General features: G+C 40.8%; 3 protein-coding genes across 5 annotated transcripts; 2 read left to right on the top strand and 1 right to left on the bottom strand.

The window, feature by feature from the left end:
- Positions 1-758: 758 nt before the first annotated feature.
- On the bottom strand, positions 759-5,540 carry lnp1 (leukemia NUP98 fusion partner 1). Its single transcript, XM_075486211.1, has 4 exons — positions 4,856-5,540; positions 2,845-3,078; positions 1,515-1,613; positions 759-1,280 (listed from the first exon to the last, which is right to left on the bottom strand). Exons 1-4 carry the CDS (start codon positions 5,039-5,041, stop codon positions 1,113-1,115), a joined length of 687 nt encoding a protein of 228 aa, XP_075342326.1. The 5' UTR covers positions 5,042-5,540; the 3' UTR covers positions 759-1,112.
- Positions 5,541-7,968: 2,428 nt separating this feature from the next.
- On the top strand, positions 7,969-14,877 carry tomm70a (translocase of outer mitochondrial membrane 70 homolog A (S. cerevisiae)). The gene is made up of 12 exons (XM_075484775.1): positions 7,969-8,283; positions 9,513-9,686; positions 10,045-10,171; positions 10,272-10,381; positions 10,497-10,645; positions 11,192-11,399; positions 11,701-11,835; positions 11,972-12,079; positions 12,193-12,309; positions 12,778-12,875; positions 12,978-13,100; positions 13,183-14,877. The coding sequence occupies exons 1-12, from the start codon at positions 8,050-8,052 to the stop codon at positions 13,334-13,336; spliced, it is 1,737 nt and encodes a 578-aa protein (XP_075340890.1). The 5' UTR covers positions 7,969-8,049; the 3' UTR covers positions 13,337-14,877.
- A 689-nt stretch (positions 14,878-15,566) lies between these two features.
- Positions 15,567-27,569, top strand: tbc1d23 (TBC1 domain family, member 23). Of its 3 annotated transcripts, none has more exons than XM_075484776.1 (19): positions 15,567-15,647; positions 16,750-16,861; positions 19,143-19,248; positions 19,922-20,126; positions 20,215-20,338; positions 20,430-20,554; positions 20,641-20,687; positions 20,775-20,878; positions 21,000-21,122; positions 21,230-21,322; positions 21,403-21,573; positions 21,780-21,822; positions 22,383-22,489; positions 22,620-22,762; positions 23,276-23,320; positions 24,009-24,115; positions 24,209-24,344; positions 24,610-24,804; positions 25,347-27,569. In XM_075484776.1, the coding sequence occupies exons 1-19, from the start codon at positions 15,610-15,612 to the stop codon at positions 25,429-25,431; spliced, it is 2,109 nt and encodes a 702-aa protein (XP_075340891.1). In that variant the 5' UTR covers positions 15,567-15,609; the 3' UTR covers positions 25,432-27,569. The 3 variants fall into 3 exon arrangements, with proteins under 3 accessions (XP_075340891.1, XP_075340892.1, XP_075340893.1); XM_075484777.1 differs by having other exon boundaries at positions 24,027-24,115; XM_075484778.1 differs by lacking the exon at positions 23,276-23,320 and having other exon boundaries at positions 24,027-24,115.
- Positions 27,570-27,943: the final 374 nt, after the last annotated feature.

Below are 27,943 nucleotides of genomic sequence, written 5' to 3' on the forward strand. Positions count from 1 at the left end.
TCACACAGCGTCCAGGCCCCTCCACTGACAGGAGGCAATCTATCATTGGGAGTTCATGCAGAAAGGGCTGAGGAATGGAGGTGTGCTGGAAGATTTTGGGCCAGTGGGTCACATGTACATGCAGACGTTGGAAGTAGAGGACCATCATGGGACAGTGGTGCGGGACGAAGACCAGTAGAGAATTTTCATCATGGATATGTGGATCTGGCATGTGGAACACAAATGTTTCCTCCACAGCCACTGCTGCATGCACTGAAACACATTGTAAAACACGTTATTACCCACGATGGATCTGTTTGTCATTTCTGCCTGTATTGACCTTCTACACTGATGCCAGAAAGTCATTTCCCACGTGCTGATCTACAGCAATCGCGTGCACAACAGGATCAACAATGACCCCGACCCTTTGGTGGGAAGGACAGTGGTGGCACATAGTTTTGACATTCAATGAATCTTCTTAAAAGGGACCAAACAGTTTCCTGTGTTTCCAGAAGTTATCAAGCAGGTCAAATCTAAGATGAGTTGAATATCACTCAGTATTAACTGAAGTCCTGAGGAAACACAAAATATTCAGACTATATCAACAATTAACAACGTCACATCTTTAAAATATTTGTTAGTTTATCACATAGTAACAAGCCATGGGCCATCATACCTTAACAAGCATAACCTATAAACCACTGAGGCAAATATTTGACATGTTTGATACATCTCTTTAATAAAAATGGCATCATACAGAGACACAGATCATTGGCAGCAGGTAAACACTAGCTAATATAAGCAGGAAATTTCATGTACAGATTAAACCTTGAATATATAAACTCAGACTCAAACTGAATAGTTTATTCATAATAAAGACTACGAGCAAATGTTTTAAATGCTTTCATTTATAAATCCTCATATATTTAGTCTTTTGACTTTTAAGAGAAAGAGTTGTAATACAGTGACTCCAGATGGGCCCATCAGCAAATCTTGCTGGATCAGGTCAAGATTTGTCGAGGCCCTTCAATTCCAACAAACCATAGATGTTCGGGAGGGAGTCCTGGCTTTGGCTAAAGAGTGGAAATCGTCCAATTTTCTAAAGACGAATCACCCACTTCCAAAGAATGATATCACCGATGTTTTCGCAAGGAAAGCTGACGACGGGGTGTACGCTGCTCCTTTTCAAAGAAAATCGGCCCGTCTGTAGACTTCCTCCTCTCATCTGAGTGCCTCCTGACCTGACAAGCTGCTGCTTCACCGCTTCTGTGGGGAAGGCTCTGCTCTAACTTCAGAGCGGCCTTCAGCACCCACCAAAGGGAGAGATCGTAATCAGTAAGTGTCCAGAGCAGGGATCATACGTTGTTAGTGCTCCATGCTACTGACTTATTGTTTTCATACCAGATCACATCATGCATGTCCTGGAATGATTGCCTGTATACACCTGAGATCTGATGTCTGGCATGCTGAGATGAGAGGGAACACAGTGTAGACAGGAGCCATGCAATAGATCCGACCTGTACAAGCTGTCTTACCTCTTTGTGGAAGCGGTGTGTACAGTGAAGCTCTTGAACTCCCCCTCCACCTCTACACATATCCTCATGACAGATCAGGCACAGCTTGTTTTCGTCATTCTATAAAACAGAGAAACATGCTTTGTTTATTCGCTCATATCAAGCGAAATTGTAATTTCAGCTTAATCGAGGATCTTTTGGATTCAAAGACTACATAAAAAAATGCAACAAATAAGTGGATAAATATGTATATAATTTTTTCATTAATTTCATCATTTCTCATTTTGAGTTTGATGCCAAGGACCAGTTTCCAATAAGTTATGTAGGCGCCCATCTTAATGACTGTGTGATTACTTTCTCTTTAAACTACACTCTGTAAGTGTTTGGGAACCGATTAAAAGAATTTTTGTAGTTTAGAAATCTAAATGTCATCCAGTTCTTACTTTGCCGTTTACAGGTTAGCCAGTTTTGCACCTGGACAGAGCCTTTCAGCTGTAAAATGAGCAGCATGTGGTTTAGCATTGTCTTGCTAAAATAAGATTGGTCTTTCCTTAAAAAGACACCCTCTGGATGGCAACATATGGAGCTCAAAGAGCTCATAACGAGCTTCCTTTCCTATGTGCACTGAAAGATGCTGCATCCATAATCTTCAAAAAGAATTTCAAAGTCTTTTTATCCAACTTCACCTCAGTTACACTCTGTATCTCTGGAAGGCTCTTGTAATACCTGATTAAGTTACTAACGCGTGTCCAGTTAACCTCATTACTTGTGAGATATTCCACCAAACATAAGTATTAGCTTATGTTGTAAAAATATGCTTTCCGGCATCAAATTCAAGATAAATGTATTCAACAAATTATTATATGAAATTAACAATAAAGTTTCTCACTATTAACATTTGGTATGTTGTTTTTGCACCATCTTCAGTTAAATGCAGAGTTTAAATGGTTTACATATGGTCACAATTTAGTTTTGTTTACATTTTAAACCGGATCCCATCTTTATAGAGAAAAGGAGTTGGCGATCCAAATTTTGAATACGTTATTCTTAAAATAGTTATCAGTGAATAACATTAGCTTTTTGTTTATGTCATACAGATCACACTTGTTCGTTACCCAGCCTGCACATTAACGCTCCTTTTAATACTCTGTAAGTGCTTCTTAATCTTTAAGAGCTTTATAATACCTTTCTGAAGAAAGACACAGCTAGGGTGCCAAAACTGATTCAGCCAACAATTGGGACGATCTATAACAAGCTGGTCTTATAACGACTACAACAACAAAAAAAAGAAAACACAAAACAAAAACAGTAAAACTTATATTCAAATGAGTTTTGTAGTACTGTTGCTCACCCCAGACATTTTCCTCTTATCATAGAGGCAAAGTCTCTTCTCAAACGACTCTGTGATCTCTGGGATCGTGGCGATACGGCCCTCTTGGTTGGCCGTCTTTGAGCCCTTTTCGTCTGAGGAGAGACGACGAAGTCTCTGGTGGGGCCTGACCTCCCCCTTCTCCTCTCTTGTTTTGGGAGCCGGTGCCATAGTTGCTGCGTGGAGCCTGTTTAACTTCATAGCGTCTAACTGTGACTGCATATCACACAGAAAAGAGAACACACAATCACCACACAATGGAACAATTCTTACGTGCCCACAGTTTCGTGTTTTGTGCTTCACACTGTAGCTGATAGTGTTTAGTTGTGAGAAGATTAAAGAGGAGAAACTTTTTCCGTGAGTGGGGTTAATCACTCCCTCACTAATGTCCTTAGATAACAGGTTAGCAAAGCTCTCACCTAATTATAGTTTGCCTCTTGATTCTGACCAAACAGTTAATTGATTAGCAAAAATCCGATCGTTATGCATTGCAAAACAGTTATGTGGCAGGTAATCTTAAAGCAAACTGCATTCTCTCTGATGATATAAGGTGAAGACCTCTTTTTAACTCGGACAAGTGTTCAGTCACTAACTGCTGAGGTGTGGCAAACCTTTGACACCGGTGATGTAAGTGTGGGAGAGCACAGTTGAACCGAGGACAAGACAAATCAGAACCTCGTGGTTTGTGGAAGGCAGTACTTTGAGTTTGTTTGCAGTTGAGCGTCAACCAGTAGGCTATGTGTGTCCACTTATCCACATGAAGCAGTGTCATTTGTGATTGTGGCTATTCCAAAATATGAAAGACATAAATTAAATTCATAACAATTTATTTAAAAAGTGGCACTACGGGTCCAGCTATGGATTGATAGATGAGCCATGTTTCATGCTCCTCCTCTGGATCAATTGCTGAAGTTGATCAATATTTGCAGGAGCTGGGAGCTTTCACGTTGCATGAGAATACATCAGCACTACTAAATAAATGACCAAAATTTTCTACAATTAGCATCTTTATCCGGCAACATTCCATCGTGATCAACCTTTGCCAGTTAAATAAATGTGGGACATTAATACAAATGATTCATGTGTGTCGCTTGTCCCTCCACTAGTAGAGCGAATTAGATTTTAACAAATATAAATGTTGGTTTAATTGTCTGCAAACCTACTACATGAGCAGCAAAATGTGCAGCTGTCAGCTGACATTGACTTATGATCTCCCCATGTCAGGGTGCTTGTAGAGTCAACGATTCAATTCTCTGGATATTCCAGAAAGAGCACACAAAAGACACTTCATCGTCATATCTTAAACCTGTTTATCAGTCACTTAAATCGTCAGCAGTTCTGTCATTTACAAGGTTTTTAATTCTCGCATGTTGCAAAAGAAGACACACCGACAAATAGATAAATCTCTTTGTTGTTGGTGTTATTGGGCAGCACGTGTACAGCGGATCTTTGTGAGCGCATGTTCAGAACATTATTGTTATTGATGTCCAACAGTATTGATTTAAAAAAAAAAAATTCGAGGATAATGACAGGTCAGGACATCCTGTCACGAGAAGCCATGAAAGACCAACGTGTGAGCACGATGCTCACACCAACACCTGCAAAGAGTTTAAAGATGCTCCGACCTCGTTCCCAAATATGACTAACATGCTTTACTCGTTTTCAGCCTTTTCACTTAAATATACTGTAGACATTTTCCTAAACAGTCCATGCTGACATATTGGTTGTTGATTAGCAAAGATACATGCAATATTTTTCACTCATTTATCTGTAAAGGTTAGTTGTATTTCTAAGTTGACATCACTTTAAAAACATGACTCCAGCTGGGGCAGACATGTTGGAAGAAAGCAACAGAATTTGGGGAAAAAAACAAAACAGTTTTGTTAAGAATGTTTTGCTGCTGTTTCATAAGTCAGCGCAAATAAAAACTGAGCACTGCACCAGCGAAAAAACAGTCACATGCTTCGATCTGTGAAATGCATATGGTCCTTACCACAGTTGGGAGCGATGCTCGCCGATCAACTTGTGTTTTCGAAGGCCTTCTGAAACTGTGTTTCCTTTCCCTGGAATGTCCGGCTTCTGCTCCGTGACCCCAGTAACTACTCATCCATTTTGTGAAGTTGCCATCATCATCTTCATCATTGTCCATAGTGAAAGCAGGCAGGAGTCTGAGAGACATGGTGCAGGCAGCCTTTTGGTGCAGCAAGTCCCAGCAGAACAGATTCAAATGTGATCCCAGCTCACTGGTGCAGAAGGAAAAGTCTACGCTCAGCTGACCTACTAAGTCTCTAAGTGACTGGCTGGTCTACTGCACACAACTGTCCCACAAGGGAAAGGTAACTCCCTTCAATTAGACGCCTTTAGCGCAGCTATTGTAGTTGTGTTATTCTCGGATGATCCAAAAATAGACAGCAGAGCTTTGGCTCGAGTCTCTAAATAAGAGAATCCTCTATAATATATTCATCGCTGATAGAAAGTGAAAGCGGAGGTGCTGGAAACAAACAGGGAGGCAGGAGTCACTGCTCGTATTTTGGCAGTGGGTGGGTGATCTGACCACTGCTTTTAATCTTTCCATTGCAGTCGTGGGCCTCGGGGTAGACAACTGAAACTCCAATTTCCCCATACTTTCCACTGGCAGACTGCATCAAACCTGTCAATAATTATGGAGTGCCAACTCTGTCTCTGTGGGAGGCCTGGGGTTTGTATAATACAGAACAAATTGGGATCATATCTTATTGTAACACACTGGGTACAACTGAATTACAAATGCAGCCCTGCAGTACAAGGCCAGAAACTAGTTACTACAATTATAGGAGAAAACAGGCTGATTTCAATTTGTGGAAAAACAAAACATTCCTCCACTCCTTCACAAACTGAAAGGATCAGTACGTTGCTTACTATCTTAAAGACCTGAGACTTAAGGAGGAGGACTAATCTGGGCAGCCACTCTTATGAGACATTCATGCTGCATGTCATGTAACCTCCAGCAAGCACAAAGATTACAGTAATCTGTTATGTCAAAGATGGGAATAGGTTTGGAGCTCACCTGAGGACAAAGGAATCTTATGCATGATGCAAAATGTAAAACATGCGTCCACTGAAACAATCATATAGTTTTCGATGACATGTACTTCAAAATAATCCCACATTCAGATTACATGTTAACTACTTTTGAGCCCTTTATCTTTTGAGTACAGTCTTTTTCTTTTGTTTGAAAATGGGCAACAATATGTTCATTTACAAATCATGAATTGTATAAAGACCAACAAAAGTGTCTTGAAAATCCTCCCAGGAACAAGAACCAGTCTGACAATTTATACGCAGACAAGTCAATGAAACCACCAGAAACAACAAACTGCATAAAAGAAAGACATGCAAACTTAATATATGTAACTGGTATATAATTTGGTGCCTTTGAGTGGATGACCTGCAAGGATTTACATTTCTTTAGTAGGTGCAGTTTCCATCAAAACATGTCCCTGCCTGGCAATAGCACAGACATGTCTCAGTAGTCAGAGCTTAACAGACATCTATTGGCAGCAGCTACAACTAATTCAGACAGGGCTAACAATAGCAGGCTCATTTTTGAGAAATGAAAGAGAGAATCAAATAAAAGATAAGATAAAAATAAAATAAGATTTTATTCAAGTCAACATTCCCCATCCTTAGTGTAATATATCTCCTTAGCTTTATTACCTTTGTATTGCAACTATAGTGTTTTACTGTAGCTTCAACATGCAATAAATACAAGACTCTTGTGTCTCATCTCATCAGGTGTTTGTGGTTTAGTGGCAAAATTGATTTATGTTTTTTCATTTTTTCAAACAATCATTACCTATTTTGAGGGAAGCCTGTTTGAAACCATTTGGCTTTGACGGCTCAAAGTGTACTCGGTTTTTACATGTTTTACACGCAAACATCTTAGATAAAAACATTTTACTCTGCAAAAATATTTTGCTTTTTTATATAGTAGAGTTCAGAGAAGAGGAAAAAAACAACAAGCAACAATCCCCTAACAGTGTGAATAATTTCCAGGATTGGAAAAAAGGAACCCTGCACAAGTTATCCCATCAGAACGCAATGTTACTGCAAGGCTCCATATCGCTCAAGCTTCCGTATACCCAGCTAAATACAGCTGACTTTGAAAAGTGTTCAGTGCTGCTCACTGTTTGACGACACATGGCCTTGGGCACAAATTAAGCAGTCAGACCTCAGCGCTGTCCAGACAGACCAGCATTAAGCTCCTAAATGGGAGACAGAGGAGCCTGAAGCTGAGAAAGATACAGACACATTTAAACAAATCATACGATAAATCAACATTGATCTGAATTAAAAAAAAAAAAAGATATTAACAAAAGAACATAACTTTAACTGTGAAAATAAACCAAACCACACTGAAGCTTTGCGTTTGAATGACAACAGAAAGGGTTTCCTCTTTTCTTATTTTTTTCCTCACGGGGACTGATACTGTACCTAGACTAGCATTTTCAAGTATTTACTTTTGTTGAGTGCTTGGATGTAAAAGGCAGCAGCATTGCCATCTGGTGGCCGCAGTCAAACTGCACACATACAAATAGGAATTTGGTTCATGTAGAATTACTTTTACTAGACAACAGATTGTTCTCTTTGTGTGTTTTCCAACATATGCTACGTTTCTAATCAGCCGGAGTGCCTTATTGATTTCAAACTTTAAACTAAGAGTCCATTTGGCATCCAGATTGGATGTATTTTTGTTGGCTGTGTGCAGTTTTAATACATTTTATTATTCAAGTACCAGTCTAAAGGGTCATATGATCCGTAAATAATTTTAGATCTGTAATCATTTCAGTTATTGCTTTTAGTCCATGTGGTCCACGACGAATAAGCCTAAAACTAAACTGTAAATATGTATCTCAGGAAAGGCCTTCAGTAGATTTCTTATTCTGTGGACTAAATCTGGGCTACGAAAATGCACACCACAACAAAACACAGATCTGTGGTCAGTGGTTAGGCGTCATTCTCCCAGCTGGCCTCTGCGTAGATACGTAAGAGTAAGAGCCACCACTTTTCTGTGGAGGGCAGCATTACGCCCTACAGTGCTCAACTTGCCGTAAATTCAGTAGAAGAAGAAGAAGAAGAGTCGGCGCTTGCTCACGCTTTCAGGTGGTGTACTGGCTGGCTAACCATTGCTAGGTTCGGTTGTGTATCATGGCTGCTTCAAAGCCAGTCGAACCCCAGTCTGGGACTGGTTTACCCCGCTGGCAGCTGGCACTGTTAGTCGGGACCCCCATAGTGCTTGGAGTAGGTGCAGTTTACCTCTGGAATCGCAGCAGGACGAAGGAAAGGAAAGGGACCGGGGAGCGGAAAACACCAGAAGGCAGCGCCAGTCCCGTGCAGGGCCAAGAAGGCGCAGCTCAAGCCAGTCGGGAGCAGGAGAATATGGTACTACCTCTGCAGCCCCTGACTACTCGTGTTTATGCAGCTGTCCTCAAATGAGCATGGTTTGCGTTGGTACTCCACGTTAACGTTGCTGCCTACACGTGTTATTGCTATATAAGTAGGGTCAAGGACACCTAACGTTACTGACGCCTATAGTGGCGGCTACCTTCATGAGAGCAAGGCCGACAGTCACCGGTTCGTCGGTGTGGATTAGCAAATGCTAGCTAGCGGTCTTATCGTGCTAACGTTTTCGTGGTAGCTAGGTTAACATGCGTGGCCCCTGTTTTCTAACACCACATACATGTAAAGCACCACATACGTGAAACAGAAACTGTTTGCATGTGGATGGTGATTTAACCACTACTTTAAACAGTAAAAGCACGACAAGACAGGTTAACGTAGATGTGCAATGTTGTTTCGGGGCATGTTAGCTGGTTAACGCAGGTTTCTCACAGCGTCAAGATGGGCGGGGATGGCTGTCATTTGAATCATCTGTTTTCGGTAAATGGTGCTTTTATTGGGGGGTATATTACTCCATAGGAGGTGTTCACCTCATTCATTACACTGTCATTAATAGGTAGTGAGCTCTATCAGTCATATTTAACAAATATTTGATCCACCTTTTTTAAAAAGAAAAAGTACTTTAGAAATGTCTTTAACTGTACATTTCTTTTATGGTTGTGTTTTCAGTCTAACTTGAAAAAACATACTAATAGAATTAGAGTTGCAAAAAAAAAAAAAAAGGCTATTTAAATTGACAGGCATTTCAACTGGACTCAATTTCGAGGCATTTATTTCTCAGTAACAGGTTAACCAGTAACAGGTGTCTGCGTTAACCAGACACTGTAGTGAGTGTCTGTAGTTCCACCTGTTGTTGAGTGTGTAGCTTCTCTCTGCTGTTACAGAGGCATTATATGTGCTTAGTAAGTCTATCTGAGTAACCTGTTGAGGCTTTGGTTGCTGTAGCAGTATTCCATTTTTCAGATTTTGTCATACTTGGGCTAGCTTACTTTACATTGCACTTCTTCCTGTTAGCCGTGACTTAATCACAATATTATCTATCACTGAAATGAATACACGGATCAATATCTGCTCAAATCAGTGTTACTGATTACTGATAAAGGCTTCACAGCAACAACACCTTTGGGCTTTAGTTCTTGAGCCACTACTACTGAGCCACACAAGAGACAATTGAATCCATAAATTTTTCCTTCTGTTTCTGTTTCATTTAGAGCCCTTTGGATCGTGCCCAGGCAGCAAAGAACAAGGGCAACAAGTATTTCAAGGCTGGCAAGTACGAGAACGCCATCCAGTGCTACACAGAGGCAATTGCTCTCTGCCCCACAGACCAGAAGGCGGATTTGTCAACGTTTTACCAGAACAGAGCAGCAGCCTACGAACAGCAGGTTGGCATCATCTTGTGAAGTGTGCAGAAATGTCTTCAAGCGAATGATCCGGTGCTTCTTCAGCATTGTAGAAGAGCACATGTGCAAAGAAAAGTAATACAATGAGGTCCAAAAGTTTGCGCTCTAGCACTAAAAGTGTTGATTGTGTTACAAATGCTCTCAGTGACATATTGTCCACTGCAGAAAGCCGCGGTTACTGTTGTTTGGTCAATGTGTCACAGGTTTGTGTGCAAATCATCAACATTCCTCTCCTTTGTGTTTGACTGAAGTCGTGCTTACTACATGCGAAAGAAAACCTCCGTTAGCCTAAAACGGCAGCCATGCAGTAAAGTTTGACCAGGCTGAACTGTCATTTCAGAGTAAGTGGACAGAAGTGGTACAGGACTGCTGTCAGGCCGTGGAACTAAATCCACGTTATATCAAGGCTCTATTCAGGAGGGCCAAAGCTCTGGAAAAACTGGACAATAAGAAGGAGTGCCTAGAAGGTAAGAAAACTATTGATTCTTATAAAAATGTCCTTTTTACAGTTTTCTGTAAAAATTGTGCCTTTTTGATAGTCACCTTTGTTCTCGCTCCACACTCCAGATGTCACAGCAGTGTGTATTCTTGAGGCCTTCCAGAACCAACAGAGCATGCTGCTCGCAGACAAGGTGCTGAAACAGCTTGGAAAAGAGAAGGCCAAAGAAAAATACAAGGTACTCCTTCATTTTAAAAGGATTTTCTTTACTTTTTCTTTCCCCTAAATGTGTGTGTTGAGTAATCTTTTTTTGTTTGTTTGTTTTCTTCTCCCAAAATACCTTTTTTCTGCAGAATCGCGAGCCAATGATGCCTTCTCCTCAGTTCATTAAGTCATACTTTAGCTCATTTACTGATGACATCATCTCCCAGCCCCTGCAGAAGGGTGAGAAAAAAGATGAAGACAAGGACAAGGAGGGTGAGGCCGCTGAAGTCTCTGAGAGGTCAGACTTTTCTCTTGATCTAGACAATTCTAAAAACCTGAGTTTGACCAGGAAGGGTGGGTATTCTGGTGTTGCAGAACAAGATGCTGACACTGTGCCATAGGAATCCCTTTTTTCTGAGGTTTTCATTTGGTTGGTTAATTAGGAAATCTTGTCATAAGAGATTTAATGACAAGGAAAACTGGCAGCTATTTTCTTTTGAACATGAATTTGTTAAAGAAATGCAGTGGCTATCGAGAATTTAGAGATTCAGTGGATGTTTTGACTTCTTAGTTTAATTTTGGGGGCCCGTTAGAATTGTTTGACATGCTTAAATCCCTAATAACATCCTTTTTTCCCATGTATTGTACATTGCTGCAGTCCCTCTTGTGCCCTTCTGTCTGTAAAGCTCAGTTTTACTTCCTGTCTCTTTGAAGCTACCCTGCTGAAAAGCTCAGTGCTCATTCTTTGTTGGGTATAACAAACTAGCTACTTGTCAGGTGTAAAAACATGAACTGACCTTTTTAAGATGCACTCCTCCTCATCTTTCTTCACTGTTTTCCTCAGCTCTGGCTACCTGAAGGCAAAGCAGTACATGGAGGAGGAGAATTATGACAAAATCATCAGTGAATGCACCAAGGAAATCGAGTCAGGAGGCCGATACACAGCAGAGGCCCTGCTGCTGCGAGCCACATTCTATCTGCTGATTGGCAACGCTAACGCTGCTCAACCCGATTTGGACCGGGTGATCAACATGCAGGACGCCAACGTGAAGGTATATATGCTGTACATTGTAATCAGGAATTTAACAGTTGTTAGAGTTGATTAGCAAAACTAAAGGTCTTTCCCTTGGTGTTACCCATAAGCTAAAGAAAAAACACACAGTCTGAGAGACGTGTCCCCAGTTTCTGTCAATATGCCATTTATTTAATTCCAAAGAAGCATGAAGTATGATACAAGAAGTCTATCAGGACTTCAGTGCATTTCTAGATTCATCGAATGATTTGAATCCAACGAAAACATCTTTTCTAAAAAAAAGCTGCAGCCTGACAGGTTCTCTCTCTGTACCGTCACAGCTACGAGCAAATGCTTTGATCAAGCGTGGGAGCATGTACATGCAGCAACAGCAGCCTATGCTTTCTACAAATGATTTCAACATGGCAGCCGAGATCGACACACGCAACCCTGACGTGTATCACCACAGGGGTCAGGTATTTCTACAGCTTCTCTTTGTTCTGTTATTGGCTCTCAGTTTTTTTTGGTGATTCGTGTCGGTGGACAGCCACCAGCTCGATGCTTGGGATGTCTCTGTATTTTTTTTGACAAGATCTCTGTGGTTTCTCTCAGCTGAAGATTCTGCTGGATCAGGTGGACGAGGCGGTGGGGGACTTTGATGAGTGCATTCTTCTCAGACCTGACTCTGCTCTGGCACAGGCACAGAAGTGTTTTGCCCTGGTAAGTAATCGCCTAAAGAACTTTAAAAAAAAAAAAAAAAAACTACCAACAAGTAACGTTGTCTGCTAAAATCGAAGCCTGTGCTGAGTTGTTCTCCTCAATGTGTCCTTCAGTACAGGCAAGCTTATACTGGAAACAACCCGTCGCAGGTACAGACAGCCATGGACGGCTTTGAGGACGTTATCCGAAGGTTTCCAAAATGCGCAGAGGGATACGCTCTTTATGCTCAGGTGTGGAATTATTAACTTGATTTCTCTCTTCACAAATAATAACAGAAGTGGTGAATATTTTTGATGCATAAATGGGGACAGTCATCAAGGTAAATCATGTCTACAGAGCATGTTACATAAACCTGCACCAACGACTTTAATTATCTGAATGCAGTTCCTTGTACATTTTTATGTTAGATACCCTCTTTCCTTCTGCAGTGTTTTAATCATACCTTACTTGATGATATCTGCACCTCCAGCAGTTTATAACAACATGGCCCATCTCTTATCATGAGTCAGTTGGTGATTAGATCATCTACTCATTCTTGTCACAGTTTTCTGGGAATTTGGTCAAAATAATGCGTTTCCGCTGGATTGTAATCTGACTGAAACATTTTGATAGAATTTGGAAAAGCACAGTAGCACCCCTAAGCCTTAATGATGCGTTCAACCAAACCTTTTTTCATTTTGTCTTTGTGCTCTTTTCAGGCATTGACTGACCAGCAGCAGTTTGGAAAAGCTGATGAGATGTATGACAAGTGTATCGAACTGGAACCAGATAATGCTACTACATATGTTCATAAGGGGTCAGTCTGTTTTCCTTTATTTTTTGGTAGCATATTGATTATATTTGTGACCATTCATAATTTGCCTGATTGATCGTTTGTAATTGTTCCATTTCTGTCCAGTTTGCTGCAGCTTCAGTGGAAACAAGACCTCGACTTGGGTCTAGACCTCATTAGTAAGGCGATTGAGATTGACAACAAATGTGACTTTGCCTATGAAACTATGGGAACCATTGAAGTCCAAAGGTGAGATTGACAGTTTATTTAAAGCTAAACATTTGTTGTCCTTTTTTAAGTGCTTTCTGTAACCAGAGCCTTTGCTTAACAGGGGCAACCTGGACAAGGCGATAGAAATGTTCAACAAAGCAATCAACCTAGCCAAGTCAGAGATGGAGATGGCCCATTTGTACTCATTATGTGATGCAGCATACGCCCAGACGGAAGTGGCAAGGAAGTATGGGCTAAAGCCTCCCACGCTGTAACTGCTCAGCCGACTGATAGCCAGCCACGGTCTTCGTTGCTGAACCCAACTGTGTTTAAAGTGCAACTGTCTAACTTAACTTTGATTTGTTAAAAGGAAAAAGAAAAAAAAATTACTGGATATTATGGCGAATAAAGGAAGGCCCCTGAATATGTACTGTGTTTACATCGCATTAAAGGGGTTTATTGTCATGGAAAAGAAGGTTTTCTATTCAGAATCAAACTGAGACTATGATCCAGGTCTCTGGTAGAGTCGGTGGTTTGTCAGGATGCGGGTTGGCCCTGACATGACCAGCACAGCCCTCTGCTGACACCGACTTCAATCACAACTTAATTAACAAAGATTTTATTACTCAGATAGAGGAAAACATACAGGAATGGTCATGTATACCTGTTGAAATTATTACCAACTTCGTGAAATGGAAGCATACTGAAATGGAAGCAGTCTGTGGAACCAATTACTGACATTGCGGCTTTTGTGACACTTCTGTCGACAGAAAATACTGTGAGCGCTCCGAATGGTTCTGATAGACTGTTCACTTGTTAATTCACGCTGAGCTAAAGTGTCTGTTGTTTGTTTGTTTTTTTCCTTTCCCCAGCTGCTTCCATATTGTAACATACCTTTTCAGTTCTGAATGCAAGATGAAAATTTTTGTCAAAAGTGTGACGTCTGTATTTGCGACGCTGGAAATGATCCCAGAGGTGCAGGGCCACAGAGAGGCCTGTTAAAATCCCCCCCTTTTTTTTTTTTTTTTTTTTTTTTTTGTAATATGATGGGTTTGTTTGTGTTTTTTTTTTTTTATAAACGTGCAGCATGTTCACTTTATAAATGTAAATGAATGCTTGAACACTAGTAAATCCTTAACTATGGGACTTTGAGCAGATCTTGTTTGACTAGAAAACTAAGCCATTTTTTTTTTTTTTTTTAATGTTATTTTTACATTGCCTTTAGTGTCAGGCAATATCACCAGTGGATGGTTATTGAGTGGTCTTTTTTTCTTAGCTCGCATCAATTTAGAAATTAAGATTTATTTTCTATATTGTTTATTTTCCATCTATATAATTGGTTCCATCTTTTGACAGAGTTTTTAAGACAATGGTTTCATCTTTTTTTTTTTTTCCTCTTTCAAAAAGTATTCTCACAACCTCTGCCATATCGTTATCAGCCCACATGCAGCCCTGAAAGAGTCTTGGTACGGTGCATGATATGGTTCTCGAGTAGCATCTGATCGTGGTTTTGGAGAATTGGCTAAATTTTGGTACGTCCAGAGGTTTTGTGAAAACAAATTGAACTGCTCCTCTTCTCTTTGTGTGTAGTCAGTATTCTATTACACCGTGGAGCCAAATCCCGCCGCAGCTGGTGAGGATGACTGCTTAACTAGTCTTTCTCAAATGCAAAACTGGATTTAACTTTTAAAAAGAAATATATGTAACCTACATTTCGGCTGTTTGAATAAAAATATAAACTTTAATCAACAATGTGTATGTTGACCAAAGTGGAAGAGAATGTGAATCCTAATAAAGGTACAATTCTTGGAATGAATTTCACTTCTGAAAGTTTCTTTGTCCTGTCAACTCGTCCCAATAACCCACATCTGTGAATGTCATTCAATTCTTTAATATGATTTGTTTAATTTCATCTTTTGAAGTGCATAACTTCATTGCTTAAAAAAAAAAAAAAATGAGGTAGACAATTAAGTTGGTATTTCAGGTATTTTCTCAATTTTTTTTTTCTTTCAATTGAAACTGAGTATTCAGACATGATCACTTTTTAAATGCACATCCTCAATATGAAGTGAGATGCCTTTAGGAGTTCTTATTTCAGGTGATATGTGTAATTTATTTAAACAAAAATCATTGGTTTCTGTAAGTGACAGCATCTATTATGGTCCTGGTAATATTCATCACTGCCATGTCATCAAAGCTATTTTAAAAAGTATATCAAATAACAGGGCTTTACTTGACATGGGCTGAAATGTTCACCGTGAGAAAGGCTTGACGTGCTTCCTGTATTTAAACTCCACTGGATCCACCCATTGGCGATTTAAAAGGTCTCAATAATAGTTTCGGTATTAAACACACATCTCAGTCAGCATATGTTGCACATTATCAACTAGTTTACTGTGTAATTCTAGTTAGTTCATTATGTGTCACAAGTCGCATCTTAAAAGTCTTTTTTTCACTTTACAGGCAATCTCGGTTGCTCATTAGTGACAACGATGTACGACATATCGGCCGTGTTGACGGCACGTGACGTGTCTCTGTCAACACAACAATGGCGGATGCTGTGGAGGAAGCTCTTCAGGGCAGCTGGTGAGACAATTTTTTCTCCGACTTTCAGAACTAGAGGCGTTATTTCGGCTATCAAAAGGCCCCGTTGGCTTAATTTTGTTGCTTTCCATGTAAAGTAACTAAAGGTGGTTTTCGGTTGCTGGTCTGCTCTGCTCTGCTGACGGTGAATGTTGTTCTGAAATCAGTTCGGTAACGGTAGCTAGCCAGCTAATAATAAGTAGCTAAGTTGCTTCTCATAGATTAACTGACAAGGAACTAAGATGGATACCGTGACCATCGGGCTTTTGAGAGATATTTGTCTGTCATCAAAAATATTGACCACTTTCTTCGACTCACTGACAAGTTTAAAGACAGCGCTTGTTCAGCACAACGCTAAAAGCTAGCTTCGATTTCCCCACATCCAATCCCCGGTGCTAAATCTAACTCACTCTTTTGTTGTCATGTTATGCGTTACACTCCTATTCATTCAGACTACGTCATGTAAGAGGGTGTATGGTAACGTCAGAAGAGTATTTAATTTGTTAATACTTCATGTGAAACTTTCTTTCTGAAGCTGTGGGGATGAATGGCTTTAGGATTTCCACATCGTCATGTGTCATCGTGTACCTGGAAAAGACAGTTTCCGTTTGAATTGTTTTGCTGATGTAGAAAAAGTGATTCACAGTCTGAGAATGTCAAGAAAAACCCCAAATCGTTACCTGTCAATCTGAAAAACTATATGATTTATTAGAGCAAAGAAGTTCATCAACATCAATTAACCTATAGTTGTAACTAATTACTGACAACATATGTCCTCTCTGTTTTCAACTCCGGATTAATGACTAGAATGGTATTTTGTCTGCAGTTAATATCCAACATATTTAGTTTGAGAAAAACGGCATACATAGAAGAATTTAGATGTATAAAAAGTCATCAATGGAATGATTATTTACTTACATGAAGGCACAGCCACTTATCAGCATGACACTACTTTATCTCTAAACTCACTGTGTAAATTTAAGTTCTGGGTTATATGTGAAACCGGTTGGATCAGAAAATGATTTGCCGGTGAATGGCTTTGTTGTTGCTTTGTGGGAAATGTCTCATCGTTGTAACTGTGTACTTTCCTGGGCCCCTTCCTCAGGGACCAGGATCTAGCTGAGGCTCTGGACTCTGGTGGCTCGGACATAGAGATGGAGAGGGGCATCTTTCAAGTCCAGGAGCAGTCAACTCAGCATCGAGCCAAGATGTGGAAGGTGAGGCAAGTTTGAAAAGTGTCCAGGAGAAGCTCATCCATATCAAGCGGTCCAGATGTACAGAATGTTGTAAAAGGCAGTTATTATGAAAAAAATAATTTAATTTCTTATGCTGAAATCGTGTCAAAACCCTTCTTTTTGCTTCACTGTTAACAGCAATTTCTCATCAACAAATTAAAAGCTTACTTAACTTATCATATAAATGAGCGGATCATGCTCTGTCAGTACTTTGTTAAATATTTCATATCCAGACAAGGAAACTGACTTCTAATTGGTATCTTTTATGTGTTTATTTATCTATTTTCCCAGTTGAATTAGGAAAATGTTTTCCGGTTTGTTATTAAATGCACTACCCTCTGCCATCAGAATTGGTTTGACTTTTGAATGGAGTATGAAGCTACCCGCTGACTGGCATGTGACCTCAGAGTTTCTATCTGTGGTGCAGAGTTTTAACCACTTCGGCCAGTTCAACACAACTCATGACAAGAAATTGCTGAAAAAGTGACAACTGTCTGTGGTCGAGCTGCAGACGAGTAAATTTAAGTATTTGTGAACACAACTGTCAGTCCACATTTCGGCCTGTGGAAGCGTGAGATCGGTTCGCTTTTGGTTCTGGTATCAGTTTAGGAAGTGCACGTGACCCGTTCCAAAGGCAGTACAGTTGCTGTTTATTATGAGCACATTTTTTGCCATTTTCAGCCTTTTCTTCGGAGACTCTTTCAGAATGAAAAGCACTGCGAGTTTGTGTTTCCTTAATTAGCAGAGGTGCACTGACACTGGCACTGCAACATCACAAATGCATTCTTTTACTTCTCTTACGTATTGCATCTTTGTTATTACGAAGGCTATTGAAATATTTGTCAAGGTAAAGCCATTATTGTGACATAATAATGATTTATTTTTTTCAGGTCGCTGAACATAATTTGTGATTTTTGCTGAAACATTGCTGAACTTACCACTGATGTGGTGTTTGTTGCCCACCACGGTTGGCTGTGTGCATTGTGGACTCCGTGTTTATTTGCACATAGAATGAATAACTTCTGATCACAAGTGGTTACTCTGGACGCATGTGAGGAGACACTGTTACACTAAGTGTATCACCATTTCTCATCAGATTAGCCTTCATGTATGTTAGAGGCTCTTTCCTGATTCTAAGTCTTTATTGTAAAAGTAACTGGAAAAACCAGCTTTTCATGGTCAAATGATGTCACAACTATGGCCTTTTAATGACACACCTGCAGTTACGGCTTAATTTCTTTCTGAAACCACATTCCTATAATTGTTTCTCCATGTTAACTATGTAAACTTAGTTGATCACGCATCTGAGCACACAAAAATGTTATAATGAACTCGGCTTTGAAGTCAGCCTACTATCATCTGAAGCATATTTCAAGGATTAAGGATTCAAGGACTAAAGTTACGGAATGATTTGTAAAAGCTGGTCTATGCAGCTGATTCAGAACGTTGCTCGTCAAGTCACTAACCTCTGAACACTGTATCATATCACTCCAGCCTTGAGGTCTGTATGCGGGCTTCCTGTGTTTCAAAGAGTTGATTTGATAATATTTTATGATGTTTTACTAATCTTCAAATGCTTTAGGGCCAAAGTACATCTTAGATCTTCCAACCTGAAGAAGCTGCTTTCAGTTTTCATGCACCACACACGTGAAACAAACTCCCAGATAACTGCAGGTCTGAGTCAACTCTTGCTTCCTTCAGACCATGAGACTTTTCTGTTGACTGCTGCATTTAATTAATTGAATTGATTTATTTGAAGGACTGTGATTAAAAGCTTTCACTGCACCGTACCGCCGCCTCTTTTTTCAAACTCTACATTGGGCTTTAATGCTTTTATGTTCCATGTAAAGCACTTTGAACCAGCTCGTTGTCAAACTGTGCTATATGAAGAAATTTGCCTTTCCTAAAAGGAGTTTTCAGGAGAGGCTGTGCACTGAGCCGTAACACCTCATCGGAAGAAAAACGTCTGTATAATTAAACTGTTTAGTTGAATTCTCATTAATGCACAGGGTTAGGTTGGTCCGACACCAACTGTCTCATTCATTATTTCTCCCTTTTTCTTCTTAATTTCATCTCATATCTGCTTCTTTTTCTGTTATTTGAACATGTCAACCTTTCCGTTTATTTTACCATCTCTTTCTCGGCTGGTAAACAACTAGAGCCAGTTGTGTTGCTAAGACGGTAAGTTTCGGTTGTTTATGAAGGGTCCTGTTATCACTGAGGGGCTCCATGTTTAGCAGCGAGTCTTGTTTTGTGTTGGCAGATCGCTCTAAACGTCTCCGGGAAAGGAGACAGCCTGTCTCCCTGGGACGGTGTCCTGGATTTACCAGAACAGACGCTCATCCACAACCGCAGTCAACAGCTGATTGGTGAGTAAATAAGTCTGCTTCTTGATGCAACTCTGTTTTTTGGACTTTGAGTCGCGAAATATTATAGTTGGCACAGAAATATGAATTGAACCACTTTAAAAATTCAGATAGATCCAGAATGTGAATACTATTCCGAAATAGAGGTACCAGTTATGATAAACACCAAACCTGTCATATGAAAACAGACAACATTTACCTGTTTAAAATGATTATTCATAATGAGTGCTCTTATCTTGATTGGTGGAATAAAAGACTGGTGTGGTGATTTGCCTCATGCTTTTTAATTGAATTGCTAATATGCACAAATGGGAATGATTTCTTTAAAGTATGATTTGAGGCGACATTTGGGTGACCTGCAGCGGCTGTCTGACTGATAAAATCACCAAGTGTTCTTAGAAAGACGTGCCTTTGATTAGTTCCCTTCAGTTAGACATCAGGTAGATCTGGTGAGACTCAAAATTGAAAATCTTATACAGACTGAAAACAAGACACCCACATAGTCATCCCGGGGGAAAAATAAAGTTATTTTTTCTACTTTATAGCAATATTTTAGAAAAGAACATTAATAAAATGTAAGCTTAAAAACAAGAAGCAGGAGAAAGGATCCAAAGTGTGGGTGGACATGCGTGTGCGTGACGATTCAAACGCCTCCCTTCTTGTGTCTCATGTTTAGACCAGCTGGGAGCTTCAGATGAAGACACGAGTGAGATGGTTTCCGATGTAGAGTCAGTCATCACTTTCTACTGCAAGTCTCGTAACATTACCTTCACCCCGGAGCTCAGCTGGCCGCACCTGCTCAAACCACTGCTGGGCCTTCATCTACCCCGCAGCGACCTTTACAACTGCTTCTACGCTATCATGAACAAATACATCCCCAGGTGAATCACCTCGACATTGTCGTCCATTACATCCGCCCCTTATATGAAGAAGTTGAACTTTAATATCTGCAATGTGTGCCCGTTTCAGAGACTGTGTGCCGAAGGGTCGACCTTTCCACCTTTACAGACTGCTGCTGCAGTATCATGAGCCGGAGCTCTGCTCTTTCTTGGATACCAAAAAGATCACACCTGACTCCTACGCCATCCACTGGGTAAGACCGTGCTTCTTTTTCCAGACAGCTGTTACTCTACATGCATGGTGGCCATATCTGAGCTGTATGTCTGTCTGTTTCTCCTCCATAGCTGGGTAGTCTCTTTTCCAGTCACTGCCTTCCTGACGTTACCCAGACCTTGTGGGACTCTTACCTCCAGCAGGCTGATCCTTTTCTAATCTTCTTCCTCATGCTCATCATCCTCGTCAATGCCAAGTATGGAACTGTTGAGGCACGGTATGCACTACACCAAGTCGCTTTGTTCCTCCTTCTTCTAAATGTAAATTTGATACCACCCTCAGAGAGACCATCCTTACACAAGAAGGAGACAGCAAAGAAGACATCATCAGTGAGTTTGGTTTCCTGAGATCTTGTTTTAGGGATTCGTTCAATATTTCATTGAAACTGGGTTAAAGGAAGTTTTCCTTTGTCACAGAAATGCTGGAGGCATCTCCTTCTCTCCTGGAAGCAGAGGACATTGAAGATTTGTTTTCACTGGCTCAGTATTACCAGAGCAAAACCCCCCTGTCACTCAGAAAGGTAGAGCTTCATGTACGACAGCGTCGTGCTCCGAGCAAACGAGACTGCTGTGAAAAAGCTGTCGAGATCAGGAAGCTTCACAAAAGAGCTAATTGTGTGTGTTCCCTCTTCATCCTGGCAGATGAATCAGAATCTGTTTGGTAGCAGCCTGGTAGCTCTTAAAGAGGAGGACACTGACCTGAGTCAGGCTCTGTGCCTCCCTGTGTCTGTACCTGAAATCCTGCAGGCCAACCAGCTGCAGCAGGTCAGTGACGCGCACATTTAACCAACATCAACCAGGAAATCTGTAACCTTTGCCAAACAAGTCTTGTGGGAATATATAATGCAATAAAGGTGGGTTTTGCTCTTTAGGATGGGGTTCGTTTCTTTGTGGTGGATTGTCGGCCTGCAGAGCAGTACAATGCTGGGCACCTGTCCACGGCCTTCCACCTGGACTCCGACCTGGTGAGAGATATTGACAATATTGATCGTGCATGAAAATGTGTGTGACTGTAACAAATATGCAATCCTTTTTTGTCCCACAGATGCTCCAGAACCCCTCTGAGTTTGCTTTCTCTGTGAAGTCTCTCTTGGAGGCTCAGAAGCAGTCTTTAGAGTCGGGCTCCATCGCCAGCGGAGAGCACCTGTGCTTCATGGGCAGCGGGAGAGAAGAGGAGGACATGTACATGAACATGGTGTTGGCACATTTTCTACAGGTGAGGAACATGGAAAGAAGTAAGCCTGCACCTCTGAGTATTTGTTACATTTGTCTTTACGACTGAATGATTAAGCTTTAGACGGAAGGAGAACGGCACAGGAAATGAGAAGTTACATTGTTTTTTGGCTTTTTTTCTGTTTAGATCCTTCAGTTTTCACACCATCTTTGTTAGCATCTTTACTAAATAAAGTCTCTCTGTTCCAGAAAAACAAAGAATATGTGAGCATCGCCAAAGGAGGCTTCATGGGTACGTAGGTGAAAACACTGAGATGTGTACACATGTTGTCCTGATTTATTTATGTTTCTACATTATGTAACTGCGTTCATACAGTTTACACGACCTGTGCACTTCCACAAGGATTTAGATTTAGAAACCATCTGCTAGAATTACAAAATGCTGCCCCCTGTTGTGCTCAGACCTCTCTTACTTACAAAATCTTTTAGTCGGTGATGTAGTAAAGCAGAGAACCAGCGATGCGCTGCAGTGGCTGCTAATAGAGCTCTGCATATGTTAATAATTCATCGAATGCTCTCACAAACAAACAGCTTCTAGGTAGGGGGGATGGGACTCAATTGATATGTAACTAAATGAAATCTATGGCAGCCAAAATTGAAATACTGATTACAAAGAAGTATTCAATAAACGACAGGGAAAAAAATCCTACAGGCAGGGGAAATGACTCGTAAAATATGTGCAAATGTTTTTCCAAAACATTCAGAAATGCGTAAATACCTGGTTCTTGGTCAAAGATGCACTGCTGCTATTTTCGAAGGAATGAAAATTCATTGAAACTTGTGTTCTTTCAGCCCTCCAGAAGCACCTGGTGGACATGAATGTCGAGGGCCTCGAGTCATCATATGTCAACTGGATTGTCAGCACATCTGGATCTCACAGCAGCCTTAGCTCGGCTGATGTAAGTGGCCGGAAATGTAAACGAAAGCAAAGCAAGTTTTTCATGAGTAACGTCACAGACACAGTTTGTTCTCCATTGAAGATTTCTTCTTTGCATTCTTCTGCTTATTCTTTCTTTTTCGGCACCGCAGGGAGAGTCTCTGAGCAGCCCTGGAGACGGGAAAGGTGTCAAGTCCCTGGTCAACAAAATGACTTTTGCTCTCAAGTCCAAGTCGGTTAACGTAAAGGAGAAGATGATCAGCTTTATTGAGAACACCTCCACCCCTGTAGACAGGTGGGTTCCTCTAAATTCATCATTAAGAGGCTGCACTGCAGCACACTCTTACTGTTTTACTTTTTTTTTTTTTTTTTTTTTTTTTTAAATAATCTGGGTTTAAATCTTATGTTTTTCTGTATTTTCAATTTATAAAGTAGCAGTTTGATGTTAGAATATGGCAGGATTTTAAATGTGGGATCCCTGTCACAAACTAAATATTGAAGAATGAGATAAAACAACATAAGTGCATCTACAAACAATGATGCTAAATGAATAAGTGGCAGTTGTTTTGCTACTTTTTCTTTTGGGATCAACTCATCTTTTAACCCGATTGAACACGTGCTGTGAGCTCCGTAGCCTCTTCTTACACAACTTAACTCCTCGGTCATGATATGTAGACTGGACTGATTTATAGCAATTGGGCCAGCAAAAAAATACCTTTTTTCACTCTGAATATGACCAAAACTGAGTTTTGAAGCTTTGTTGTAATTTAACTCAAATTTAAGTCCCTTGTGCCTTATTCCACACTAGAATATCTTTCAATCTGCCCTGGCCAGAGAAGGTGGCTCCAGATCGGTAAGAGCTCCCAAACATCGAGCTGTTTGTCACGAGCATGTCCAGCGGCCGTAGACCCCCACCAGTCCCTGGGATTGTAGCAGACTTTGCCACATTAACGCATGCTTAATAGCAGCATCTCTGCCTACTCCGCTCACTCATGTAACACTACCACACGATCCCATACAGTTCGGGCAGGCTGTGTATTTCCTGAGATCTGTTTTTTCATGCTTTCACTAACAACATTTGGATCTTCGGCAGCCTTTGAGGAAGCATTGAGCCTTCTTCACATCCACAACATACTGAGGCTGTCTTCTCTTTGTTGTCTGAGTGATGGAGACATTTTAGGGCAAATGTCGGCTTCACCTCTGTCTGCTTTTTAAGATGCACCGAACAGTCCGTCTTTCAGTTTACGTCATTGTTTTTCTCACATGATAGACGGGGCTGTCAAACTGTAGATGCAGAAAAACTATAATTTGCCGCCTATAGCCCTGGATATCATTAAAGCACTAATGTGTAACTCCTGATACCAACTAGGAGTTTCTCATTTAACCTCTAACTTTTATATTTAACAGCATAACTTGTGGCAGTAGTGGGCTCATGATTTTCACTGCGGTCTCCAGGTCTTCACGCCATTGCTGTGTGTGTGCGAACCTGCTGTTATGTGTTTTTATATATGAATATATATATTCAGTGCCTTTATTGACAGTCTGCCCCCTACGAACAGACACGTGAGCAGCAGCGACCGCGTCGGCAAACCTTACCGCGGGGTGAAGCCCGTCTTCAGCATTGCCGACGAAGAAGAGTACGACACAGGTGAACGCTGGTCGAATGCCGCTGCAGTTTGAAACGTATGCTTTTTATTCTGAGAACAAAATGATAACTGTTATCTGATGCCCCCCCCCCAAGATGAGATTGACAGCTCGTCCATGTCGGACGATGACAGGAAGGAGATCGTCAACATTCAGACCTGGATAAACAAACCAGATGTAAAACATCACATTCCATGTAACGAGGTGAAAGAAACTGGCCACATGTTCCCCAGGTGAGTTCGACAGCTTACTGTTTGATCGTATTTGGGAATGTGGGATAAAACTTTTGCTCTCACATGACACTCTGGAGCAGCTCTACTTCCTGTTGAGGGTGTAGGAGTCCTCATCGGATGATTTTTAAAAAAAAAAAAAAAAAAAAAAAGGAAGGAAGAAGTTGCATTTTAAACGTGACTAATCTCAACTTCCTTAAAAATAAGAGAACTGAGGACTCTTCGAATGTTGACCTCTGTCTCTGTTTGGTATTGTTCTTGCTTCCAGTCACTTGTTGATCACAGCGACTCACATGTACTGCCTGAGAGAGATCGCCTCAAGGAAAGGCTTCGCGTACATCCAGTCCAGACAAGCGCTGAACTCTGTGGTGAAGATCACATCCAAAAAGAAGCACCCAGAACTCATCACGTTCAAGTTTGGGAGCAACAATTCAGCTGGAGTGGAGATATCGGCGGTTGAGAGGTGCTCATCTTCGGATACAAACATCTTACTGATGAGATGCAAATTTGATATCTTTTGTAAAGCAGTGATTCTTTTTTTTTTTTTTTTCCTTTCTGTTAAATACCTTTTTATTTTTTTAATCTTGCATTGCATCTTCTCAGAACTTGTCCACCATCAAAATGGCAGAATACAGTTAAATCTGGAAGTCTAACGACACTATTGCAGTTTCCATTTTAGCTGTTTACCAAAACGTCCTGAAGTCACAGTTGTACTTGGACTTATAGTGCCGGATATTTGCTTTAATATTTGCTTTAGTTGAGATTAATTCACATCCAAATTTGAAGAAGGAAATAAGAAGTACAACTCAGGTTTAGGAGAGGGCAAAAATGCATTTGCATATGATGAAATGATAAAACATCACAGGTGTAATTGTTAAGCTTCACAATACAACAGAAGTCTGAGACAGCAAGATCTTTCTGCACAGTCAAGAATTCAAACCGTGCAGGTAAATGTCATTTTCAGCGTCTCCTCAGAGCTAACTAATGTGTTTTCCTCTTCCACAGATATTTAATACCCAACGCAGGCGATGCCACAAAGGTCATCAAGCAGCAGATCATGAAAGTTCTAGATGCTCTGGAGAGCTCGTAAGCAGAGACGACGGGGTCATCAGGGGAGATCACGATGACCTGCCACGACACAAACTGTAAGAAGAGTCTCCTTCTCGTGTCCTCCCTCCTGGATGGATCCCAGTGCAGTGTTGACTGTGTCTGTCTTCGGGACATGCGGGCACGCCGCCGACTGCAGACCTGTGAGGCAGGCTGCACGTGTCCAAATACATAGGTGCTCTGCAGTCATCCAACCATCACCTTTTCACTAATTTAAGAAATATTGGTTAGAGTGTGTGTTCTTCCTTACTACTATTAAAACACGGGGTGTCATTACAGTGCAGTTCGGCTTTGACGATTTCCCTCTGGCCTTAACGTAGCATACTGGCTGACCAGTGGCACACCTGTCCAACCCGTACATGACTGACTGGCCCTTTCCTTGGACTTGAGCATCTCAATTCGGACTAACTTGTTTTGTTGTGAGCAGGATTGCATTTCTCTTGACGTGCTGAGCAGATGTAAAGTTTCACCGCTCTGATAAGGAAGCGAGCGCGAGTCACCTAAGCCTCGAACGTAAAGTCGCACGTCCTGGAAAAAGAAATGGCCGTGCTGGCACATATGAGGCAAGTTTCCTACTGAAACGACTTTTTTTTTTTTTTTTGCGACCACTTGTCTTTTCAGGCAGGCAGCCTTAAATATAAATGATTTGACGGTCTTTATAAACACTTAATGTATATATTGTTTAAACTGCTCTTTATCAGCACAGACCTCTGCAATGTCATTTTGAAAGCATATCCTTCTAGAATATGCAGAGCAACAAACACGGTTTGAAGCTCGTCCTTGTTTCCACAGTAAGAAGTAAGCCTTTCGCAGTGTTTCTGGGGAATGATTTATTCTCAGCTTTTACATACACTAATGAATTATGGTAACCTCATCTCATATGGTTTGTTAGTAGCTTCCAGAAAATACTGGTCACAGCCCCTCTGGGCTACACTGGAATCACTTTCTCCATAAAGTTCAGTGATTGTAGTTAATAAAAGCCTGAGCACCTCAGTCATTTTTCAATCCCTTTCAGTTTATTGAAAATGTGCTTCTCTCATTATGTTGGCATCCTCGACGCTTAAAGCGACACTAGAGAATTTCTAATTTGTTTTTGCTCTTTGGCTCCTCCTACAGTGTAGCCGCTGTCATTAAAAACTCATTTCTGTGCGAGTTCTGCTCCTGTTCAGCCATACACAGAAATCCTGTCGAGGCCACAATGCTCACAACAATGTCAGGCGACTGTAAAGCTGGGCTGGGAACCAAAAACTCCGGTATCTCAGCCCTCTGGCACTTTAGGGCAGTTTCAGTGTCAGAATTTTCTGAATAACAAAAGTTAAAATACTTGAACACAATTCAGAAGGATATAGTTTGAAGGTTCACAAACGTCTCTAGTGTTGCTTTAAGCAAAAAAAGACTGTTTTAACGAGGACTGTGCTTCGCATTTAAAAGCACGTCTTTGCAATGGTGTAAAAGTAAAGTGGTCTGTTTTCAGATCAGTCCGTCTCGTCTGTTGTGTTAGTCGGAACTGAGCAGCTTCAGTTTGCGTGCCACTTGCCTTCGGCCTCATGCCTGTGATGTGATTTTGGCACCAGCAGTGGCAACATCACAGTACACCGCTGCGTCTCCTCTGATCTTAAACAGTCTTTTGGGCCCTCCCTGTCTCTGCTCTCCCCTAACTTATGCGTTTGCTTGGAAATCTACTTGTTTAGGCATCCTGGGTTCAAGGTGTCGGAACCTTCCACTAGACTGCTGCAGTTGAATTTTTAGTCCAGAAATCATCGTTCGCCTCTGTCTCTTAAATTTAAATGGGGTTCCATCATCCTGACTGAAACAGAAGGCCCATTATTTTAGAAATGAGCAAGAAAAACTTGAATTCAAGACTCACTCCTGTCTTTCATAGCATTCCTGTGTAACCAATGCGTTGTGCTGTCATTTGTAATTTTGTGATATTTTTCAGTATTCTTATTGGTTGGAACACCCTTGACTGGGAGTCTTTACGTTGCTCTGGCAACTCTCTGGCAACGTATGTCAACCACTTGTCAAAAATGCAAGATGTCTAAAGTGTAATTTGCACCTTACTGTACTGCTATTATTTTCTAAGCATTTCCGTTTGTAATAAATGGAGATTATTGGACTGCACCCTGGTCACTGAAAGCTCATCATTTGACTGTATGTGTGAGTGAATATTAAAGTTCAAGCTACATTCAGAGAAACTTACATAATTCACAAAATAAATAGCTCCCACTTATCATGGCCCAGAGACACAAAACGGTAAAGTGATCTTTGTCTTCGTATTAATCATTTGCAAATGATAATAAAAGTGACTACTGATCTAAAGCTTGATCAGAAGTGCAAGATCTGCTTCACATCTTATTTATATTCCTTGTCAAAGTGTAGTGGTAAAGGAGCTACTCTCTGGAAATGAGTCAAATTCCTGAAGAACCAGTGTTTGATGGCTCATTAAATACTGGTTGTAATGTAATAATGACAATTCCTCAATCTGTGGAGTAAAA

Source organism: Odontesthes bonariensis, chromosome 15 (genome assembly GCF_027942865.1).
Source record: "Odontesthes bonariensis isolate fOdoBon6 chromosome 15, fOdoBon6.hap1, whole genome shotgun sequence".
Lineage (NCBI taxonomy): Eukaryota > Metazoa > Chordata > Actinopteri > Atheriniformes > Atherinopsidae > Odontesthes > Odontesthes bonariensis.